Raw genomic sequence first — 20406 nt, forward strand, 5'->3', positions numbered from 1 at the left:
ACCCAGAAAGTAATATAACTCCTGATTCATGAAATCTTAAGATAACATTGTTGTTAAATTTATAACTTATAACTTTACTTTATTTCATTTTTTATGGTTTAATCTCTGAGAATAAATAACTAATATTAAAAAATTTATTATTTTATCAAACTCTGTAAAGGGGGGATTAATACTACAGTCTTCAAAAAAATTTTATCAAGTATACATATAAAAAGAATTAATGTTTTGAAAATAATGAACAGTATAATTATTTATAAAATATTCAAATATTTAAGAGAATGGTTTTAAATTTAACTTATTACAACGATTTTTTTTTTCACAAATTTTTAGTAGAACAAAAAAATAAAACATAAGTAGTCTTTTGCAAAATTTTACTTATTTTGAAGTTTATCAAATAAATTATTTTTTAAAAATTCAAAAATAAGGTCAAATACCTGGGAATGCACCTGGACAGGAAGTTGACATGGGCTAAGCACATTAAAATTAAAAAAAAAAAAAACTGGAACTCAAAATGAGAAATACATATATTGGCTGCCCAATTTCAAAACACAGTAAGGGACAAATTTTATAAAATCGATTTTTTGGTATTTTTAGTTTCAGTGGAGTCTTGTGAAAATGACTCAATTCATATTTCAAAAATTTTATTTCGTTAGTTACTGTTTTGAAATTGGGCAGCCGAAATACTGGTTCATTGGCAAGAAATCCCAACTATCTCTTAACAACAAAGTAAAAATATATAAGGTAATCATAAAACCGATTTGGGCTTACGACGTAAAACTATGGGGAACTGCCAGCAATTCCAATATTGAAATACTCCAACGATTCCAGCCCAAAACACTTAGGACTATAGTTAACGCACCACGGTTTGTGTCAAACAAGATCATACACAGAGATCTCGGAATACAAACAGTAAAATCTGAAATAAAACAATTCAGCACCAACTACCAGACAAGATTAATAAATTACCCCAACACTCTACTCACAAACCTACTGAACAACGAGTAAATTAGTAGAAGATTGAAAAGATTTAAACCGTCAGATCTGAAAAACCGATTCAACTAATTAAATACCTCACAAGCTATAAAGTTTACCTTTAGCACCTGTAATATATATCATAAAAATCACTTATTGTTAATTAGCAGATTGTAATTTTAATTATTAAGAAAAAAAAAATGAGCCCACTTATCTCTTTCCTGTATGTAAAAAAAAGTCAATCCCCAATGTGTTAAAATTACTCCGTTTACAAAATTTTATTCCATTAGCTTAAATAAATCCTTTATAAGTATAAGACATAAATAAGTAAAACCGTCTGGTTAGATATGAAATAGCAGTGAACTTAATTTATGCTTCCATTTAAAAAATGCTTTTCTACTATAGAGTGTATGGCAAGTAATAAATTTGAATTATTTAAAAGAAATTTGGCAAAGTAGTTTTAGCATACCTGTCAATAAAATTAATAAAACATGACAAGTGACATAATTGTGTAGAGCGAGTTGAAGCCACAAAATAACTAACGCTCGTTCAACGAAGCAATAAAAACAGAGGCTTCGCCTAACAACACTTAATTGTTGGCAAGTGGGGGATATAGGAGTTTTTTATATGCATAGTTCCGATAATTAAAAGCTACAAGCCGGATCGTTGATATATTAAAGTAGCTAAGGCCACACAGGGGTGAATCAGATGGGGCTACCAGCATCGTATAAAGGCCAGGTGCCTCTTTTATAAATTAATTGATGTATCGATCGTAGGCGATATGCCCAGAGCATCTAGAATTTGATTACTCCCTTATCGCTCATATTTGTAACCACTGCCGACCAGTACTTTAAAATATATATGTAATACAATCGTTTTTATTGTTTTAAATAATAATGTAATATTATATATTTCATATACAATTGATCTGAAAAAATATAAATATTATTTAATTAAAATTTCGAAATAAAAAATTATTTTGGTATTTAAAAGTAAAAATAATTTAAAATTTTACACAGAAAAAAAGGATTTCTTGCTCTAAGAAAATTTTTTCTCGTCCTAAGAAAGTTTTTGTCTTCAATTCATAATGCAAAATGTTTCTTTCGCCAAGAAATCCTTTTTTTCTGTGCAATTTAAATTATTATTGACAAAAATCATGGATAATTTTTAGTGTAATTATATTTATTAAACAATTAAAATTTTTTTTAATTAATTAATTAAATTAAATATAATTATTCTTAAAATATTATTATATAAAGTTTTTATAACAAATAGTATTTTTAAAAATATATTATATTAATAATAATCATCAAGCTAAATAAATTTTTATCTAAGTTTAAATAAAAATTATGGTGATATATTTTCTAAAATCCAAAATAAATAGCGAGTTATTCTAGTGTAAACAGCAGGCATAGCTGTTTGACCACAATGTTTAGCTCCGAAAGATACAATACCAATTAAATAATATTTAGGAATATCATTTAAAGCTTCAACTTTCATCAATGGACCACCGCTGTCACCAGTACAGGAATCTTTACCAACTGTACCACCGACGCACAGCTGCATGTCATCGATTTGAGCTTGATTTTTAAATGACCTAACACACATATAAGTCTCCAGAATAGGCAATTTTATTGTTTGAAGAACTATACTCGATTTTGGATGATCTGTTAATTATTTAATATAAATAAATTATTATTATTTACTGAAATAAATTTATCATGTTTTAGGAATTTTAAGTAAAAATTATAATTTTAAATTCACTTGATTAAAATATACATAAAATTAATAAATGTGCAAGTTTTTTTAAATAAGACAATAAAAGTTAAGATAAAATTTAATTAACGTGTCCTAAAATATACATTATCTGTTAAATTAATTTTAAATTAAATTAAATATTTTTATGTCAGTAAATTTAATTATTATTAAATATAAAATGAATTCGAGCTTATAAAATTCAAAATGAAAAATTTCGCTGTATGGAAAAAGATATTTATTAATAAACAAAGTAAATTTTATATTTATCCAAACTCTATATTTGAACTAACAGATATTAATATCATGAAAGTTGTTTATTTCAGGTAATTATTTTAACGATATGAAATTTAATAATCTATTTGAGTATAAAATATAAAATAAAAAAAAATGCTCCAGTTTATTGTTTTTTGAATATTAAAAATGAATGTATACAATAAAATTTTTGTTGCCAATTAAAGCCAATGCATTTGTTTTAAATATTTACCTATATCAAAAATACCCCATCCTGCAGTTTCAGCTATTCCTCCTGTCAGATTTTTTTTTAATAAATCTCCAGCGGGCATACATATAGGCATTACAAATCCTGTATCAAATTAAAACAATATAATACATATATATATATGTAGGGGAGAGGTACCATTTTTGGCCACTTTACGTCCAGTTTTGGATTCTTATAAAATTTTAATTAAATAATTTGTAAAAGTCGCAACGACATGATTAATGTTTCAAAATGTGTTCAAAGATACTTTTATCAGTGGCCATAAATGCTACTTCTACCCTACATATATTTATTCATATTAGTGCTCTCTTAAAATGAATCAGTGAAAAGTACTCCAATCAGTGAATAATCACTGCGAAAGTAGTCCTAAGTATATCACTAATTGAACCAGTGATATACTTGGGACTGATTAGCAGTGAATAATTACCGAGTTGCACGTCTTTTCACTGATTCATTTTAAGAGAGTGTACTTTACATCAACATTTATCAATACACAAGTGACCGTTTTTTTATTCTTTATAATTTACTCCAAAAAAATTAACGACTGATTTACAATTAAAATACTCATTCTAACGAATCTGATTTTATTTCATTTTTTCATTCTCTATTTTATGCATAAAAAATAAGTTAAATCGAGGCATCAAAAATGAATTGAATTGATAACAATATTGAAAGAAATTTAATTTTTATAAAAGAAAAATTATAAAAGAATATAATTTTTCTTTATCAAGAACTTTTATGTTACGTTTACTATATTGCAACATAATATATTTATTTATTATAAACTCAAGAGACTAATGTACTAATGAAGATTAATATTATAATAATAAAATTAAAAAAATAATGATAATAATAATACTGACCATTATAAACTACAGGTCGATCTAATCTGATTAAAGCAATATCATTTTTAAAATGCGGTGTATTGTATCGCTTGTGAACTAACATTTGTATAGGTTTAAAGTCTTGAACAGGATCCGCACAGTAACCATTTTCACAATCAGGATTAGTCTCAGAATTATGTTCACCTAATCGTATTCCCGTTACTTTGAAACTAATTTAATAAAAATAATAAATAAATGTATACATCGTACCAATAAATTATCTTAGTCTTTAAATTACACACTGTAAAAAATCGGAAGTAGATTCGAAGTGATTACGGATTTTGTTTAGATCCGAATTCACTCCGTCACTCAGAGTTTAGAATTTTTAAATAAAATCACTCGGCATACGGAGTAAATATGGAGTTTGTCTTTTCAGCAGAGTGATCTAGATTTTATTTAAATCTGCATTTACTCCGATTCCGAGCTTTAGTATTAAAATAAATTCCCCTTGGGAGCAAATTTCACTCCGAGGGGATTAAATAAATAAATAGTCATTCGGTCCGCATTTAATCCGCTATTTTTTTACAGTGCATGTATCTGAAGATCGAAACGTTTTTCGTGCAACGAAAATGAAAAAAAATTATGTAACTTTACTGTTTAAAGGTGACTAAGGGGTAATTGGGATTGGTTGCAATTTTTGACTGGCATACTACACTAAAAATTTTTTGGGACCCGGTGTAGTGTAAATGTCTTGGTGTAAAAGCGCGTAAACGGCCGTGTAAAGTTCTCCGGGTCCATTTTTACATCGAAATTTTTTACAATGTAGTACCTATGCGAAACATTTCAGAAATCTAGATCCAGTCGATTTTTTACTTTTCATTTCGTTTTTTCATTTTCATTCTGCGAAAAACGTTCCGACCTTCAGGTACATTAATTACCACGAAAAAAAAAACAAGTTTCAAAACGATATACCTGCCAGGTAAATTAGAGACGCAATGTGCAGCAGTTACTACATAAAGTTTGTTAATTAAAGTACCACCACACCGATATGATATATCGGACCCAGTTAAATCACTACTGTATCCAATTCTTGCAATCCAAGGGTACATTCCCATTGAAGCATTTTTACCGCCAATTATTCGATCGGTATTTGATATTCCACATTTATTATGTTCTAAAAGCATCCAACTAGGGTGCTTTGTGATATCAGCTTTCAATTATTGTTTTTTTTCGATAAAATAAATTAAAACACAATATTATACTTTGAATTAATGAAATATTTTTTCTAATAAAAAATCATTGAGAGGAAATTAATTCCTCAAAAAGTGATAATTTATCAGTTATTATTAAATAATTAATATCTGCAAATTAATAAAATTAACTTACCGGATTTACAAAACAATATGAAATAAATAATATGATAAATAAAAAAATAAATTTGACTATAATCCATTTTATTTATAAGTAAAATATATAATAAACTTTGTTATTATTTATATAAATAATAAATAATTGTTACAAATATGCTTATAGCCAAGTGAACACTACAATCAATCTGTAGCGCAATATCGATGTATTAACATCAAGGTCAGCTTATCTCCATTACCTAAGAACAATATAACGATGAAAGAGTAATATAAAAATCCAGTCAAATAATAATTGGCTCTGTTGCTACTAAAATGTCAAGATAACAACCTCGTTAATTTAAATCACAACTGAACCAATTTTTTATTAGAAAATATTTTATTTCATTTTATAACTCAACAAATAGTTGACGTAATAAATAAAAAAAATTTTTTACAACAAAAATTAATTGTGTTCTTAAATATTTTATTTTTCAAATTTCGTTACTTTCAAATTTATCTATAAATATTTTCTAATTCAAAATTATTATAAATTTTTACTCATAAAAATTTATCAATAAATAAAAAAGTATATAATAATAATACGATAAATTAAATTTAATTTGCAGATATTTCTTTCTCTTTCAATTCTTTCGGTGACTCGAGGGTAGAATTTATAATTTCAACTTTATTTTCTTGATCGGTATCTGAAGAGTTCGAAGATTTATCGACCGATGATGAATCGCTGTTCTCTTCTGCTGCTTTTTTATCATTACTGTTATCAATAATTTCTGATCCATTAGATTTGTCTGAATTCTGATTAGATTTTTCAAACTCATCATTATCTGAAGAACTAATGTGCTTATCATCAGCTGACGAGTCATTACTCTCACTAGCAAACTTTTTCTTCGGACTAGACTGAGCCTCGTCATCTGAACTATCCAATTCATCAGAATCAATATCATCATCATCAAGAATAGTCTTCCTCTTAACTCCTTTAGCAACTTTAACTTCTTTTTCTTGTAATACTAAACTATCAGTAACAGCAACTTTGAAACCTTGTTCAATAGCATCATCTATTTTCTCAGTGAGTACTGATCTCTCGTGCTCATAATGTTGATCTTTAAATTCATGTTTGGGTTCCGCACAAAGTCGTTCTAGTTTTTTCTTTTTACGTTCAGCAGCTTCTTCTTCTCTCAACGCTTGTTTTTCAATCCATGTTTTTAAACGTTTTTCTTCATTTATATCTCGCAATCTACGGCCACTTAAATCTCTGCATGCTTCCCGGTTTGTTGTTTTTTCAATTTGAGCACCAATCGCTCTTAGCATTGAACCAAATCCACCCTTACCACCAACAAGGCGTGGAATTATTTTGACATTGCCTGAGATGATTGCATCCTCATCATAGACAACTCGTCCATTATTTAAAATGTAAAAATCTTTGCGCACCAAACCCTGAAAAGCATTAATTTATTAAATTTAATATTAACGTATGTATGAAATACGACTACATGTTGAGGTTAGAAAAAATATACTTACTTTACTTTCAATATTATTCCATATTTCATTAATTGATATGTCTTCTTGACAGTTAATTATTGTTAGGGAACAATTTCCACTTTCTAATTGTAAATTCAACATTTTTTAAATATTTTCTTTATTAAAATACACGACAAAATTTATTTATAACTTGTTGTGATTTTTAACTGGATGTAAATATACGTATTTGCTACAGAACTTATAGCTCACACAAAATATATCATATTTATTCAGCTGCAAGAAAGCGCGCGAAATTTAAAAATATTTAAAATGGAAAAATAAATAAAGTTTTTGTTTTAAATTTATTTTAAAAATGTCTTATCTACTTTTTGAATTTTGATTTTTTTTCAACTTTTAGGATTTGAGGAAAAAATTTTTTAATTAAAAATATGACAATTATTTCCAATCTCGACTGGTCATATTTAATTTTATTCAATCCATTGTAGATAATTAGAATTTACTGACTGACAGTAATAAATTTATATTTAGGTACTTTAATTAATAAAAACATAAATTATTTTTTTAAAATTAAAATTACAATAAATTTAGTTCTTTGGATCACTGGAAATACTTCATAGATGTGGAGAGAAAATAATTATTTTTATTCGACTGGAAACTAAAACAAATTGAATTTTTGTTTTTTTAAATAAAATATTTTTAAATAAATTACACGAGTACTGAGTATGACAAACCGAATCGTCAGTTTTACATTAATAATATATAGATATACTAGTAATAATAATTTAAATCCGGATTAAAAATAAACTCGGTTTGAAAAACTTGCACTGAGTATTTGTAAAAAAAATGATCCTGACATTAGCAGACAATTAAAAATTTTCGGATTTTTTTTCAACAATTAAAAAAAAAAAACTAAAAATATGCACATGTAGAAAATTTAAAAAACTACAGGTGCAATTTTCTGAAATTTTTTTTTTTTTTTAATTTATGGTTTAAAAAGAAATCCAAAAATTATTAGACGTCAGCTAATTTCAGCATCATAAATTAACGAACAGTTAAAAATTTTCGGATTTTTTTTAGTAAATCAATTACAAAAAAAAAAAAAAAAAAAACTAAAAATATGCACTTGTAGAAAATTGATGAAACTATAAGTGCAATTTTTTAAAATACTTCTTTTCATAATTTATTATTTTTGAAAAAAAATCCAGAAATTATTAGACGTCGGCTAACTTTAGTATCATAAAAAAAAGTTTTAAATTTTTTGTAATAGTTGCTATGAAACCCTTGAAGTATTTGAAATTTTTTAATTTTTCATTTACTTTCGATCGTTTGAAGAATTGATAGAATATTAAAATTCAGTTTTATATAATTTACTAAAATAAATAGATGATTAAAAATATCATTGTTGTAACTCAAGTACTCTAAAATATTGAGATCAATAAAGTACTTTAGCTAAGAATTCACAATAAAAAAAAAGTAAATAATAAAAAGTCTTTATAATTTCGTAAGAATAAAAGCAAAAAAACTTTCCTCCGATTACAAATTCTTAAAAATAAAATCTTTGTGAAAATTAGTGTTTAGTTTTTAAATTAAATACTAATTAAAACTATTTGGTGGAATTTTTTAGTTTACATAAAATAAATATAAAAAATTCTTTAAATTATCAACTCTTTTATTAGCAGTGAGATATAAAAATAAATTTTCAATACAACTTTATGATCGTATCGAGTACATTAAAAAAAAAAATTTAATATATAATTGATTTTAAATTAACATTATCCTGTCGCATGAATGTAAGTAGTTTACAAAATTAAATTACTGTACAATTAGAAAAAAATTTTTTTTAGTTAATCAAACTAAAAATTCCATGATTCAAACCCATTTCACCGAAATACATAAATTAGTAATAATTATAAATCACATTAAATATAATCATAACAATATCAATTATTCTAAAAAAAATTATAAATATAACAGTTGATTAATTCCAATACTCAGTATTGATAAACAAACTTGAATTATTCTCATACGAAATGAAAAACTGACAATTAATTTATCGCCGAGTAATAAATAATTATATACATTTAATTTATATTTGATCAGAGTAACCTATTCGAAGTCATATCATTTAAAATAATACCTTAATAACTATGATATGATTAAATAAATAAATAAATTAATTAATCTCCCTGAGAAATGGGGGATACACGATCTCGTTTTCCTCCTTTGCCTTTTCCTTTCGATTTCCCTTCGCGTTTTCTCGTGAACGAAGAGTTCGAAGCTGTCGAGGCCGAGTCTGCCGGACTTGACTGATTAGAACCCTCGCACTCCCATCTCGAAAGTGTTTCCCGTAATTGCTGTCCGTCATTTTCATCAAACATATCAACGTCTATTTGAAAATTATCCTGATTAAGACGTCCGCCCTCACTGACTTCCAAGTTTGCACGCATTTCTTTACGCTGATCATCAGTATGCTGAGGACAACGAACAGAACGTGTACAAAGTTTTTTAGTATGCTCCGAAATAACACCACATATTTGTCCTAACAATGTTCGCTTATCTTCTAAAGACATATTGTCGTAGTTGGACGGAGAATTTTCGTTACTCATTTGAAGCTCACCCGATTGTGCGTCACCATTTTTTTGTGAATTTCGCTGTTGTTTGGATTTTTTAATACCGTTACGATCTTTTCTACGTTTTCTTTTGTCGTTAGCGACACTCCAATCCGCATCGTCGTCATCATCACTAACAATACCACTAAAGTTACTCATGTCTTTTGAACTATTGGCTATTCTTCTTGACGCTATTCTTGAACTATTTCGTCCCATACCCATACATTTTTCAAGATGAGTTGCAAATCTACATGCCGCAACTCCTCTATCACAATTCGGACAATTACATTCTTGGGTTTTTTTAATTGGATGCTGGCCAAAAACATCCAGACCCGGTGAATCTAAATTATTTAAAATAAACGAAATTAAATTTAATTCAAAATAAGTACAGAAGAAAAAAAGTAACTGTATTAAATAAAAACGTACCAACAATGGCATAAGACTCATCATCTGGAATACCTTCTTCGACATCTGAACTACCAGTTTTTATAGTACGGTGAACATCAAATACAAACCCCATTAATACTTCATCTAGAAGATCTTCATAAATTTCTTTAGTCGCAAGATCAACATTGTCAGATTTAGTCATGAATTCTAAAAAACTCTTATCGAGTTCTTGTACTTTTTCCTCTGTCACTGACATTTTTGTTTAACAACTTTTTACTGTTATTGTTTTTGCCACCAATTGTTTTTGTTTATTTACTTTTCTTGAACTAATAAATAATGATAGAAAAATTTATCAGCTGATTCACGTGACTCGTTGTCTCCAATTATTTTTTAACCTCACTAATATGACAGTTTATAAACAACTAAATGGGTGTGTGTCTAGGTGTAAACTAGTTAGCCTGGCCAGGTGACCGTTACCCATTACCTCTCAATAATCATCGTCCTGGTGTTCTTTGTTTTCTCAATAGATGTCATTGTGTGCTTTTTTTTTATTTACAATAAATTCGATATATATTTTTTTTTTAATTCGTTAACGAGATAAATTATCAATTAATTTTATTTCAATTTTTGAATTCGGAGTTGTTAAAATTTTTGTTTTGATGTAGGGTGCATTCTGAAATGCGCTGCGAGCAGCTGTAGCGAATCGCATTTCGGAATGCTCCCTTATTAGTTATTCTTATTAAGTAATCTTGCGCGGTAAATTTAAATATTTGAAAAATAAATTATTAGAAATTGAAGAAAACTAAAAATCGTAGGTTAAAATAAAATGGCGGCAGAATATGATAGACAAATATTTAAAAAATTAAAAAAAAAAACACGCAAGTGTTTGAACAAACCTTGGTGGGGAAATAATATGCAGAAGGGTGTCCTAATACACTTGGAGATTTAATGTAAATTGCAGCTAAAAAAACGTCACTTAACTGCTATTTCCCACCAGACGATGCTAGATGGTTTTGCTCAGGAACTTGGAAGTTATCAGCATCAGCAATTCGCAACACTTCAAACTAGCACTGAACACTTAACACTTAACGACATCACAGACACTTTGCACAATTTAAATTTTACAAACACAGCACATTTTAATTAAATAATTACTATGAACAATTTCGCGAATTAACTGCAATACTGTGTTTCAATTTAAACGTAAAGAAGAATCTGGACTACTACTGCCGTTGTCGATGATACTGACTGCTGCTATTCGACCGCCAGTTGATACACAGCAATCGATTTGGCAATTATTCGATCGCCCCCACTTTAGCAAAAATTTGAACGTTGAATACAGCGACTGCGCTACGCGACAGCTGCTCGCAGCGCATTTCAGAATGCGCCTTAAATAAATTTACATACATTTCCTATAATAATCATTTTTTTTTTAAGCTTCTACGACGAAGCAGCAATATTCACTTAATTTTATTTAATGTTATCAGTATGATTGTTGTTACAAATGATTTTAATACAAATTTTGAATTTTTCCGCCAAATTAACTCTCCTGTTACACGTTACGCTGCAGCAGATCATTGAAAACATATTTTGCTCATTTAAATTCACCTTTATCTTTAAATATTTACCCGCCAAATTTGAATTTCCACAAGTCACCCTTTCCCTCTACTTTGCAGCAATCAAATAAAAATATAAATAAATTTCAAAAATATAAATCTTGAAATTAATAAACTAATTAAAATTGCAATACATATAACAAATTATTTATTGTAATCATTTTTAAAATAATATACAAATCGAAATATATATAAATAAATTCTTCTTAGCAGACATGTTTTATTTTTAAAAAGCACAACCGCCTGATCACGCGATTGTCGGTCTCATAATTTTACCGAATTAAATAAAAAGTAAATTATCAAAAAAATGGAATGAGATATAATAACCATCAATGATACAAGTTAGAGATTGAATTAATCTTATTAACATAAACAATCACACAATAAACAAAAGTCACTAGTTTTAATTTTATACATTAGTATCTTTGAGGTTATTTTTTGTCACCCAGATACTGGACACGAGTTATAAATATTTAAAAAAAAAAGCAGTTATAAAAATCAAAAAAATGGCAAACAGTGTAAATAATATTTTCAAAATGTCTATGACAGTAAGGAATTTATTAGGATCATCACGTTACACAACTGTAAGATTATTAGGAACATCTTATGCTAAATTTACGACAGAAGGTATTTTAAATGTATATAATTATGAGTAAATGTACCTGACAATTAGCGATTTTAAAAATTTATGATAGTAAAGTTAGCGGACATCTGACCATTTTTAAAACTTTGAAATAATAAATTAAAATGTTTATAAAATAAAAATAAAAAAATGCATGTTTAGGCAATTCGAAATTCAGTACATGCATTTTTTTAAATTTCATTTTTTCAATTATTTAATTTTTTTATATGCAATTAAAAAATTGTCGTGTGTCTGCTACATTTATAGTCATTTAAAATTTTGAAATAAATAAATAAAATGTAAGTGGGATAGAAATTAAAAGTTGCGTTTCTAGATCAATAAAAAATCAGTACGTGAATTTTTTTAAATTTAATTACTTTAATTAATTTACTTAAAATTTATAAATTGTCTCATATCCGCTACATTCACACTCATATTTTATTTCTTATAATAGTAATAATAATCAGATGTTTAAATGATGATTTTTTTTTTTATTCTCAATACTCTAGGTAGTAATATACTACAGCCCCAAGTGTTTGATTATAAACAAACACCAGAAATTAATCAATACAAAAGATGTCAATTTAGATGGAAAAATTGTAAAGACAGTACAGAAGTTTTTGATCTGTTCAATAGCAATTTCAAAAGAATGAATGGTTTGGAAGCTGTTGAAGCTTTGTCAACTTTATTTACACTTGATAAACAGAGTGATGTTCACGATGGATCTATAAGAAGGCGAAAAGAGTTTGCATCGCTGTGTGAAATTGTTAAGAAAGATATTCGTAAATTACAACATGGTGACATTATTGAAATACTTAAAACACTAACGTATTTTCAAGTACCAGCATCATCTGTTCTTGTTCAATCACTGCTACAAATAATACGTCACTCAATAAATACTTTATCATTAGAGCAGATAATATTTATTGACTTTTTATTGACGAGATGTAACACTAAAACACCACTAATTGAAGCTCTGAAAATGGCATTGCCAATTGTATTTCAAACTCACGTTAAATCAAAGCTTGATACTGAAAATCTTGACTCACTAGTAAATTCTCTTACGTATTTGAGTACGTTGGATTCTCGCAATGAAACTTTACCATACATTATGAATGCTCTTAATAAATTTAATGAACGTGATATCGATCATAGGAGAGCTGAAAAAATATTGATGGCTTTATTGATGATTAAAAATCAGGACATAAATGTTGAGTTGATTCAAAAAGTTCAAAAAATTATTATTCAGTATGTAGATAAAATTCATGCAAACAGATTAGAACTTATCATTCGTAAAATTGCATTAAAATTACAAAACTCGTAAGTACTTTTATTATTTTAAATTAATTATTATACTCATATCATGAAAATATGGAGAAAAATTTTCCAAGCCATATCTATGAAAAAATTAGTTACTTTGATTAAATTTGGTATCGCTGGGAAGGTCTCAGCTTGACTTGAATTTGTGCCTTTGTACGGTTTCAAATGTTTTTTATAATAGTTAGTTTTATATCTTAATTTTTATAAATTCAATAATTCTATTAATATTTAAATTTCGCGCTAAAATATGTTCATTTTGTTTTTTATTCTTAGTTTTTTTAATGATATTTTAAATTACTAACATTGAAATGTTTAAATATTTTGAAATCGAATACTACATTTATCTTTATAAACTGTGGGCAACACCTCTGGTAAACCCTAAAAATTTAATCCTTTTTTTGGTTACTGTAACTATTTTCGAGATATTTAATACAAAAAAGGCCATTCGGCAGCCGAAATGGTAGTAGACTTCTTATTATTTATTTATTTTCAAAATACACTATAAAAAATTTGCGGAGTGAACGCGGATTGAATCCGGTGTGAATGCGTAGCGGACGACTGTATTTTATTTAATCCCCTTGAAGTGAAATTTACTCCGAATTGGAATTTATTTAAATATTGAAACTCCGAATCGGAGTGAATGCGGATTGAAATAAATTTCAGATCTATCCGAAATCACTCCGCTGGAAAAACAAACTCCGTATGCAGAGTGATTTTTTCTGAAACTCCGAAACTTTGAGTGATGAAACGAATTCGGAGTTACAGAAAATTCGTAATCATTCCGAATTCACTCCGGATTGTTTACAGTGTATCAGTCAGTAAAACAAATTTTGAGCGTATCTTAATTTTTTGAAATATTTTGGCAGTCATCTAGCGATTGCAGACTGCAAATTTAAGATATTCCTTTATTTTTGGAATGATAAAAATTTATTAGTTGAATTAAATAATAAATAAAGTTTAAAATTACTGACTAATGTGTAAATTTATTATTACTTATAGAGAGGATTATTTTTATAATGAAGGATTAGTAGAAGCGATTGTTCAAGTGGTAGTGTCTAAAGATATGGGAGTTAATATAGCGTTGACTATTTTATCAAATTTGAACGAAATTAAATTTGCGTCATCGGCAATTTTGGACTACATCGCTGCTAAATGTTTTGAAGATAAATCAATACTTAGCGAACTTAAAACAAACAAAGTATTAGATATAATATGTGGAATGTCATTAGCTGATTATAAACCAATATTTTGGGACTCACTGAAAGATTCATTTTTGAAAGAACAAATTTTAGAATCAAGACATCAGACATTGACCAAAACAGCATTATTTTTAGCATCATTAGATTGCTATTGGCCACGGTTATTAGAAAAAATATTTGTAGACAAAAAATTCGAGAGCAATAATTTGCTAGGAACATTCAGTTACAAAGAACAGAAAAATCTTTTATTATTACATTACGCTGTGATGAGTTTTTGTCCCGATTATTCTGGACCGCTATTATCTAAAGAAGTTATCGAATCATTTGAATCAAGTTTTCCGAAGGTCAAATTGTCCTCGCTTCCATTGAAATCAGCTCTAGAATCGTCTCTCGGTGGTCCTCAATATGTTAAAAGTTACATCCTAACTCCCTTTGCATATTATATCGGTAAGTTTTAATTTATTAATTTTATTTCATAGATTTGTTTTAAGGCGAAACGGTACCCGACCTCTTTTTCACACTTGAAGAAATGAACGGAACTATTTTTGTTGGACTCGTAAATTAAATATGAATTTTAAAAAGATTTTTCTTGGAGACGATTTAACATTTTTGAAACTTTCAACCCTCTGTTGAGGTTCAAGAAAATGCTAAAGACTCTTCATTTGAGGTTTTCAATGTTTATCTGCTGAATAAAGTCAATTGAAAATCGGTGACCGTTACACCTTAAATTGGTAATAAGCTAAAAATAACACTTAATTATTTAAATTTTAGATCATCTTATAATTTTGAGAAAAGGTGGTTTTCCAATCGCTATTAATAGTGACGAAAGTCCTTCTGTACAAAAACTCAGTGACATAAAACCTATACCAGATAGCCAAGTGTAAGTTAATCAACTTTTTTTTATCATAATTCAAATGTATCAAAATATAAAATTTAGATCTTTAATGATTATTAATATACAATTAAAAAATTCATACAAAATAGATTATTCAAAATGTTTTGGTTGAATTCACTTTAAATTATATAAAATCGGTTTAAAGTTAATGAAAGTTCAGCTTTTATTTTATAAATTGATAAATTTCGAATTTGAGATGAAAACATTATTTTGTACCAATTTTTATAATAATTATAAAGTAAGGGTCCCAGTTTCTGAAACTTTAAGAGTGACAGCTGAAATTATCTTATGATAAGTAATATAAATCAATTTAAATAAATAGTATTCTATATAATAAACAAGTTTATAATTTTTAAATAAGGGCATAAGTGCAAAATAACAATTTAAAGCTAATTAATAATTTAAATTAATGTTTCAAAAAGTAATGTTTGAAGCCCTAGTTTCTGACACTTAAAATTTCCTGTACTGTAGTTCCTGATACTCACATTAGCCTTTATAGTTTCTGACATTGATATTTAAAAATGATTTATTATTTGTTAAGCCGCGTGATATTAAGTTTAAATAAACAAAAATTATTAGTTAAAAACACGATTTTTTTTAGACATAAACGATTTAAACTATGTTATAAAATATTAAGACTATTATCGGACAGTGCCCTCTATTTTTTAAAATTATTCAATGACTTTCAATTGTAATGCCCGTATTAAAATTTTGATAATTAATTAAAAAAAAAAGCTAACGCATCAATTGAAAAAAAGGCAACGCAGTTAAATTTGGAAAATAAATTTCAGCAAAATCTTCATGTCAATTTTATAATTCGAATTTTCAAATTTTGTAGGATTAAATTTATTTGCCGAATTTCGTTTAACTCCTAATTGATAACAACTGTGAGTAATTTTTTAGAAAATCTATATCTCAGCGACAATTGTAACTGCGTTGTCCTTTTTCAATTAATGCTTAAAATTTTTTTAAATTGATTAATAAAATTTTAATATTATTATGACAGTTCAAGGTCATTGAATATTTTAAAAAAGTGGAGACACTATCTGAGATCACCCTCAATATAAATATTCACGTAAACAAACGTATTATCACCAATATTGAAAAATCATGATTGAATTTTAGGTTCAATAACTGTGACATACTTATAAAATTGAGATTAATTATCGACACTCACATTTTGATAATAAAATGTTACTTAAAATGATACATTAATATTTAAAACTAAATTACAGTTAATTATTAACCTATCCATGTATTTTTTATTATATTTTTATAGTTACATGGTGATAAGATAACATATTCAATTTTGAAATACTCTTCCGTAAACTTCTTACACTGTAACTATAAAATATCTTCCACAGCGACTCCCGACTTGAAAATTTTTTTTATTAAGATACTTTCTTTTTATTTTTGTTATTGCTATTAATTAGGCACAGGATAAGTTTTTCAAAATTAAAAACAAATTTATTAATCTATTCGAGTCAATTTTTTTTTAATTTAAAATAAAGTTGAAAATATCAGAAACTGGGACAGAGTCAATAACTGGGTCCTTTACCTTGAGTATAATTCAAGTTTAAAAAATGAATGAATTGAAATTTTAATTCCAGCATTCTGATCATGTATATTCCAAAACATGCGTACTCACGTAACTCTCAACGTCTCACCGGCATGTGGTCATTGATAATTAAAATATTAAAAACCGAGTCAAATTACACGGTTATTCCAATATTTTCAGATATGTGGACTAGTTTTACAGAGCCAGAACAAGTACGATATGTCTCACAAGCAATAAGATTAAAAAGTGATGAATTATCAGCTAGTATTAATTCTTAAGTGAATTATTAAAATTTATCAGTTTATTGTACATCAAAATATAATGACTTTTATATTAATTGTTTTTAATTTTTTTTTATTTTAATCTTCCATACTCATCTTTATTAATTTGGAAATAAAGTTTTTTAAATTAATTGCGAAATTATAATTCAATTATTTTATTATACGAAAATAGTTGTTATTTTTTTAACAGTAAAATATATTGGCTGTATATAAATTTATTGGAACTAAATTTAAAAAATTAATAATTAAATAATTAATGTCGGTGACACTAACTACTGAGTATTTAGTTGAAAAAAAAAAATAAATTTCACAATACAAAATACATAATATATTATAAAACAAGTTAGTTGTACATAATTAGTTCGTTTCTAAATAAAATGTTCGTAAAATTAAATTTAAAAAAAAAATTATAATTCGTACCATTATCGTCACGAATTATTTAATATTTTTTATTAAAAAATAAAAAACATGTTGCGTTTTATAATTTTAAAATACATAACAATGATTAGTACCAAAAATATCCAATCATAATAACAATTAAAAATCCAAAACAAGTTATACTTGTTATAAATTATTCGTAATATAATTAATTTTTATAATTTTGTTCGATTAATTTGTTTGTTTTAAATTACTAGCACTTAAAAAGCTGCCTATAGATTTGTTGAAAATTATTTTTTTCAGCACCGACGAGCACCACTATTATAATTTTAATAGTTTCTTAATTAAGGGGGACCACTAGTGTGAAATTTTGAAAAAAATCAATTTGTTTTTCTTGCATATTTCGAATCTATACCTTCAAAAATAACATACTAAAATTTCGAGTACATATCGAATAGTTTTTTGAGTTACAGCCATCTGAAGAGCAGTCACTCCACCATTTCGTTAAATTTTAATTTTTTTTCAGCCCGAGAGTCATAGTACGGGAGAAACCTTCTAGTTTAATAAACATTTTGTTTTTTTTTTTATTTCATTTCCCGTGAAGATCACTATCACTGCAGCAGTGGGGAACTTTTTTTTGTACCGTTAAAAAATTGTGAAAAACTCGTTGAATTTTGAATTTTTTGGTCCAAAAAATTTATCTTGTATTCAATATATATCCACAAATATATCCTTGAAACATCAAAACATTCCATGCAGTAGTTTTCTTTAAAAAAATTCCCAAAACTCATTTTTCTTCAGGTGATCATACTAATAGTCCCCCTTAAAAATAAAGTTACACAATTTTTTATTCGACTGTAAATAAAAGTAAATAAAAAATCATTGGGTTAAACCAAATAATTTAAGAGCATTGAATGCAGTTGCTAGTGCTACTTCTTCAGGTGATTTGTTCATAAAAGCAGCTATCATTTCGACAATTGCCGGCAAGGCACACGGTTCATTACGTTGAAAAGTACAATAACGATGTAGAAAAGTCATTGATCTTTCAGTTAGTGCTTCTTTAACATGACTCGGTAGCTTACTAGCTCTAGTATTGGGATACATGAATGGAGCATCAGTCTCAACTAATATTTTATCCAATGGCACATTGCCAGTCTCAAGTATTTGTCGTACACCGCTGTCAGATTTATCCTTACATAAATAACCAGTGATACCAAGATAAAATCCTTGATCGATATACAATTGTGCTTCATCAGCCATCCCAACAAATGAATGAATCATCACTGGTGGCAAACGATTTTTGTAATGACTCAGTACCTCTAAAACATCTGCTTGTGCACCACGTTCATGAACAATCAGCGGTTTATTTAATCGGCAAGCTAATTCTATTTGTTTATGAAAAACAGCGCGCTGTGTTTCTGGATCTGAGAAATCTCGATTGTAATCAAGACCACACTCGCCGATAGCAACACACTCTGGATTACTTGCGATACTTTCGAGTTCACTCAATGTATCTGAATCCTCCCATGATTTAGCGTCATGAGGATGTACACCAGCTGTTGAATAGAGTACACCTGGATATATTCTTGTCAGCCGCAATGCTTCTTTACTCGAACGTACACTTGCTCCAATTACCATTATTTTCTGTACACCAGCATCTTTAGCTCGTTGGATGACACTGTCGAGATCACGGCTGTATTTTTTGTTCGTCATATTTGCACCCACGTCAACGAGAATATAATTTTCGTAACATTGACTCATTGGTGATACTTCTGCTGGTTTTTCCTCTACACTCGAACTGCTTTTATTTTCTGCCATTTTTATTTATTTTCATAAATTATCTGGAAATATCAGTTGTGTAAATATACAGATATCAGGTTATTAATATTAAATGAGGTATGATTGTCAAATTTCATGCTTTTATAACCTACAAGTATTTATTGCTGATTTATAATATTTAAAAAATAGTGATGTGATTGTTAAATTTATTATCAGCTAATAATAATTTAAAAAATTATAATATTAAATAATAAACTTACCTATCATTTGAAATTAATTAACAATGTAAAATAAAAAGGGTAATAAAATCTTGTTGGAGCTGATAATACGTCGGATATTATGGCTGCTATATCATCTGCGCACGCAGTTTTAAAAGTTTAACTTTTTTTTTTCAATTATATTCGCGCGAAAAAATTTTATGCTTGAAATTCTGAACAGTAATTAAAAATTTTTGAATTTAAAAAATTTTAATTATTTGATATTGAAAGGATAGGATTAATATACAAAAATTATTTACTTTTTAGTCGAAATTTTATTTGAAATTGTGTGAGGTACAGTATTTTATTCAAATATAAAACGAGAATGCTTGAAAATTATTGATAATTTATATATTATATAAATAAAAATGCATATCAAAGACTTTTCAAAATTTTATGCGCATATTCTCCGATATTTTTCTTAGGATAAAACCAAAAATATTTTTTTCTAGATCAATGTACACTCTCTTTATAGTCTCTCAGATTGTCAGGATGCTCAGCAAAAGCTTGTTTTCATTTTGTTGTCTAATACCGGCTGTAGATTTCGGACGAGTTGAATTTTATAGTTGCTTCTGAGTAGATTTCTTTCAAATTCAACGGCAAATATAT

The 20406-nt window shown here is 27.2% G+C and overlaps 5 protein-coding genes across 5 annotated transcripts; 1 reads left to right on the top strand and 4 right to left on the bottom strand.

Annotated features, from left to right (window-relative positions):
• Nucleotides 1-2148: 2148 nt before the first annotated feature.
• On the bottom strand, nt 2149-5714 carry LOC130676110 (CLIP domain-containing serine protease HP8-like). Its single transcript, XM_057482108.1, has 5 exons — nt 5440-5714; nt 5026-5263; nt 4093-4283; nt 3215-3313; nt 2149-2639 (listed from the first exon to the last, which is right to left on the bottom strand). Exons 1-5 carry the CDS (start codon nt 5504-5506, stop codon nt 2320-2322), a joined length of 915 nt encoding a protein of 304 aa, XP_057338091.1. The 5' UTR covers nt 5507-5714; the 3' UTR covers nt 2149-2319.
• A 152-nt stretch (nt 5715-5866) lies between these two features.
• LOC130676109 (splicing regulator SDE2) lies at nt 5867-7127 on the bottom strand. The gene is made up of 2 exons (XM_057482107.1): nt 6936-7127; nt 5867-6851 (listed from the first exon to the last, which is right to left on the bottom strand). The coding sequence occupies exons 1-2, from the start codon at nt 7035-7037 to the stop codon at nt 6015-6017; spliced, it is 939 nt and encodes a 312-aa protein (XP_057338090.1). The 5' UTR covers nt 7038-7127; the 3' UTR covers nt 5867-6014.
• Nucleotides 7128-8577: 1450 nt separating this feature from the next.
• LOC130676141 (ataxin-7-like protein 3) lies at nt 8578-10354 on the bottom strand. Its single transcript, XM_057482145.1, has 2 exons — nt 9932-10354; nt 8578-9846 (listed from the first exon to the last, which is right to left on the bottom strand). Exons 1-2 carry the CDS (start codon nt 10146-10148, stop codon nt 9074-9076), a joined length of 990 nt encoding a protein of 329 aa, XP_057338128.1. The 5' UTR covers nt 10149-10354; the 3' UTR covers nt 8578-9073.
• Nucleotides 10355-11730: 1376 nt separating this feature from the next.
• Nucleotides 11731-17439, top strand: LOC130675761 (FAST kinase domain-containing protein 5, mitochondrial-like). The gene is made up of 5 exons (XM_057481602.1): nt 11731-12135; nt 12640-13450; nt 14450-15096; nt 15421-15529; nt 17155-17439. The coding sequence occupies exons 1-5, from the start codon at nt 12015-12017 to the stop codon at nt 17378-17380; spliced, it is 1914 nt and encodes a 637-aa protein (XP_057337585.1). The 5' UTR covers nt 11731-12014; the 3' UTR covers nt 17381-17439.
• A 279-nt stretch (nt 17440-17718) lies between these two features.
• LOC130675762 (3'-5' ssDNA/RNA exonuclease TatD) lies at nt 17719-19920 on the bottom strand. The gene is made up of 2 exons (XM_057481603.1): nt 19801-19920; nt 17719-19602 (listed from the first exon to the last, which is right to left on the bottom strand). Exon 2 carries the CDS (start codon nt 19577-19579, stop codon nt 18641-18643), a length of 939 nt encoding a protein of 312 aa, XP_057337586.1. The 5' UTR covers nt 19580-19602; nt 19801-19920; the 3' UTR covers nt 17719-18640.
• Between the last annotated feature and the right edge of the window lie 486 nt (nt 19921-20406).

Source organism: Microplitis mediator, chromosome 10 (assembly GCF_029852145.1).
Source record: "Microplitis mediator isolate UGA2020A chromosome 10, iyMicMedi2.1, whole genome shotgun sequence".
NCBI lineage: Eukaryota > Metazoa > Arthropoda > Insecta > Hymenoptera > Braconidae > Microplitis > Microplitis mediator.

What these genes read in the sequence shown, in the direction of transcription:
- LOC130676110 (XM_057482108.1), bottom strand. Translation starts at nt 5,506, where the DNA reads ATGGATTATAGTCAAATTTATTTTTTTATTTATCATATTATTTATTTC. An exon ending in CATATTGTTTTGTAAATCCG is followed by an intron (nt 5,264 to 5,439) that starts GTAAGTTAATTT and finishes AATAATTGAAAG; the next exon opens with CTGATATCACAAAGCACCCT. An exon ending in TCGACCTGTAGTTTATAATG is followed by an intron (nt 3,314 to 4,092) that starts GTCAGTATTATT and finishes AATTTGATACAG; the next exon opens with GATTTGTAATGCCTATATGT.
- LOC130676109 (XM_057482107.1), bottom strand. Translation starts at nt 7,037, where the DNA reads ATGTTGAATTTACAATTAGAAAGTGGAAATTGTTCCCTAACAATAATT. An exon ending in GGAATAATATTGAAAGTAAA is followed by an intron (nt 6,852 to 6,935) that starts GTAAGTATATTT and finishes AATGCTTTTCAG; the next exon opens with GGTTTGGTGCGCAAAGATTT.
- LOC130676141 (XM_057482145.1), bottom strand. Translation starts at nt 10,148, where the DNA reads ATGTCAGTGACAGAGGAAAAAGTACAAGAACTCGATAAGAGTTTTTTA. An exon ending in TGAGTCTTATGCCATTGTTG is followed by an intron (nt 9,847 to 9,931) that starts GTACGTTTTTAT and finishes TAAATAATTTAG; the next exon opens with ATTCACCGGGTCTGGATGTT.
- LOC130675761 (XM_057481602.1), top strand. Translation starts at nt 12,015, where the DNA reads ATGGCAAACAGTGTAAATAATATTTTCAAAATGTCTATGACAGTAAGG. An exon ending in TGCTAAATTTACGACAGAAG is followed by an intron (nt 12,136 to 12,639) that starts GTATTTTAAATG and finishes TCAATACTCTAG; the next exon opens with GTAGTAATATACTACAGCCC. An exon ending in TCCCTTTGCATATTATATCG is followed by an intron (nt 15,097 to 15,420) that starts GTAAGTTTTAAT and finishes TTTAAATTTTAG; the next exon opens with ATCATCTTATAATTTTGAGA.
- LOC130675762 (XM_057481603.1), bottom strand. Translation starts at nt 19,579, where the DNA reads ATGGCAGAAAATAAAAGCAGTTCGAGTGTAGAGGAAAAACCAGCAGAA.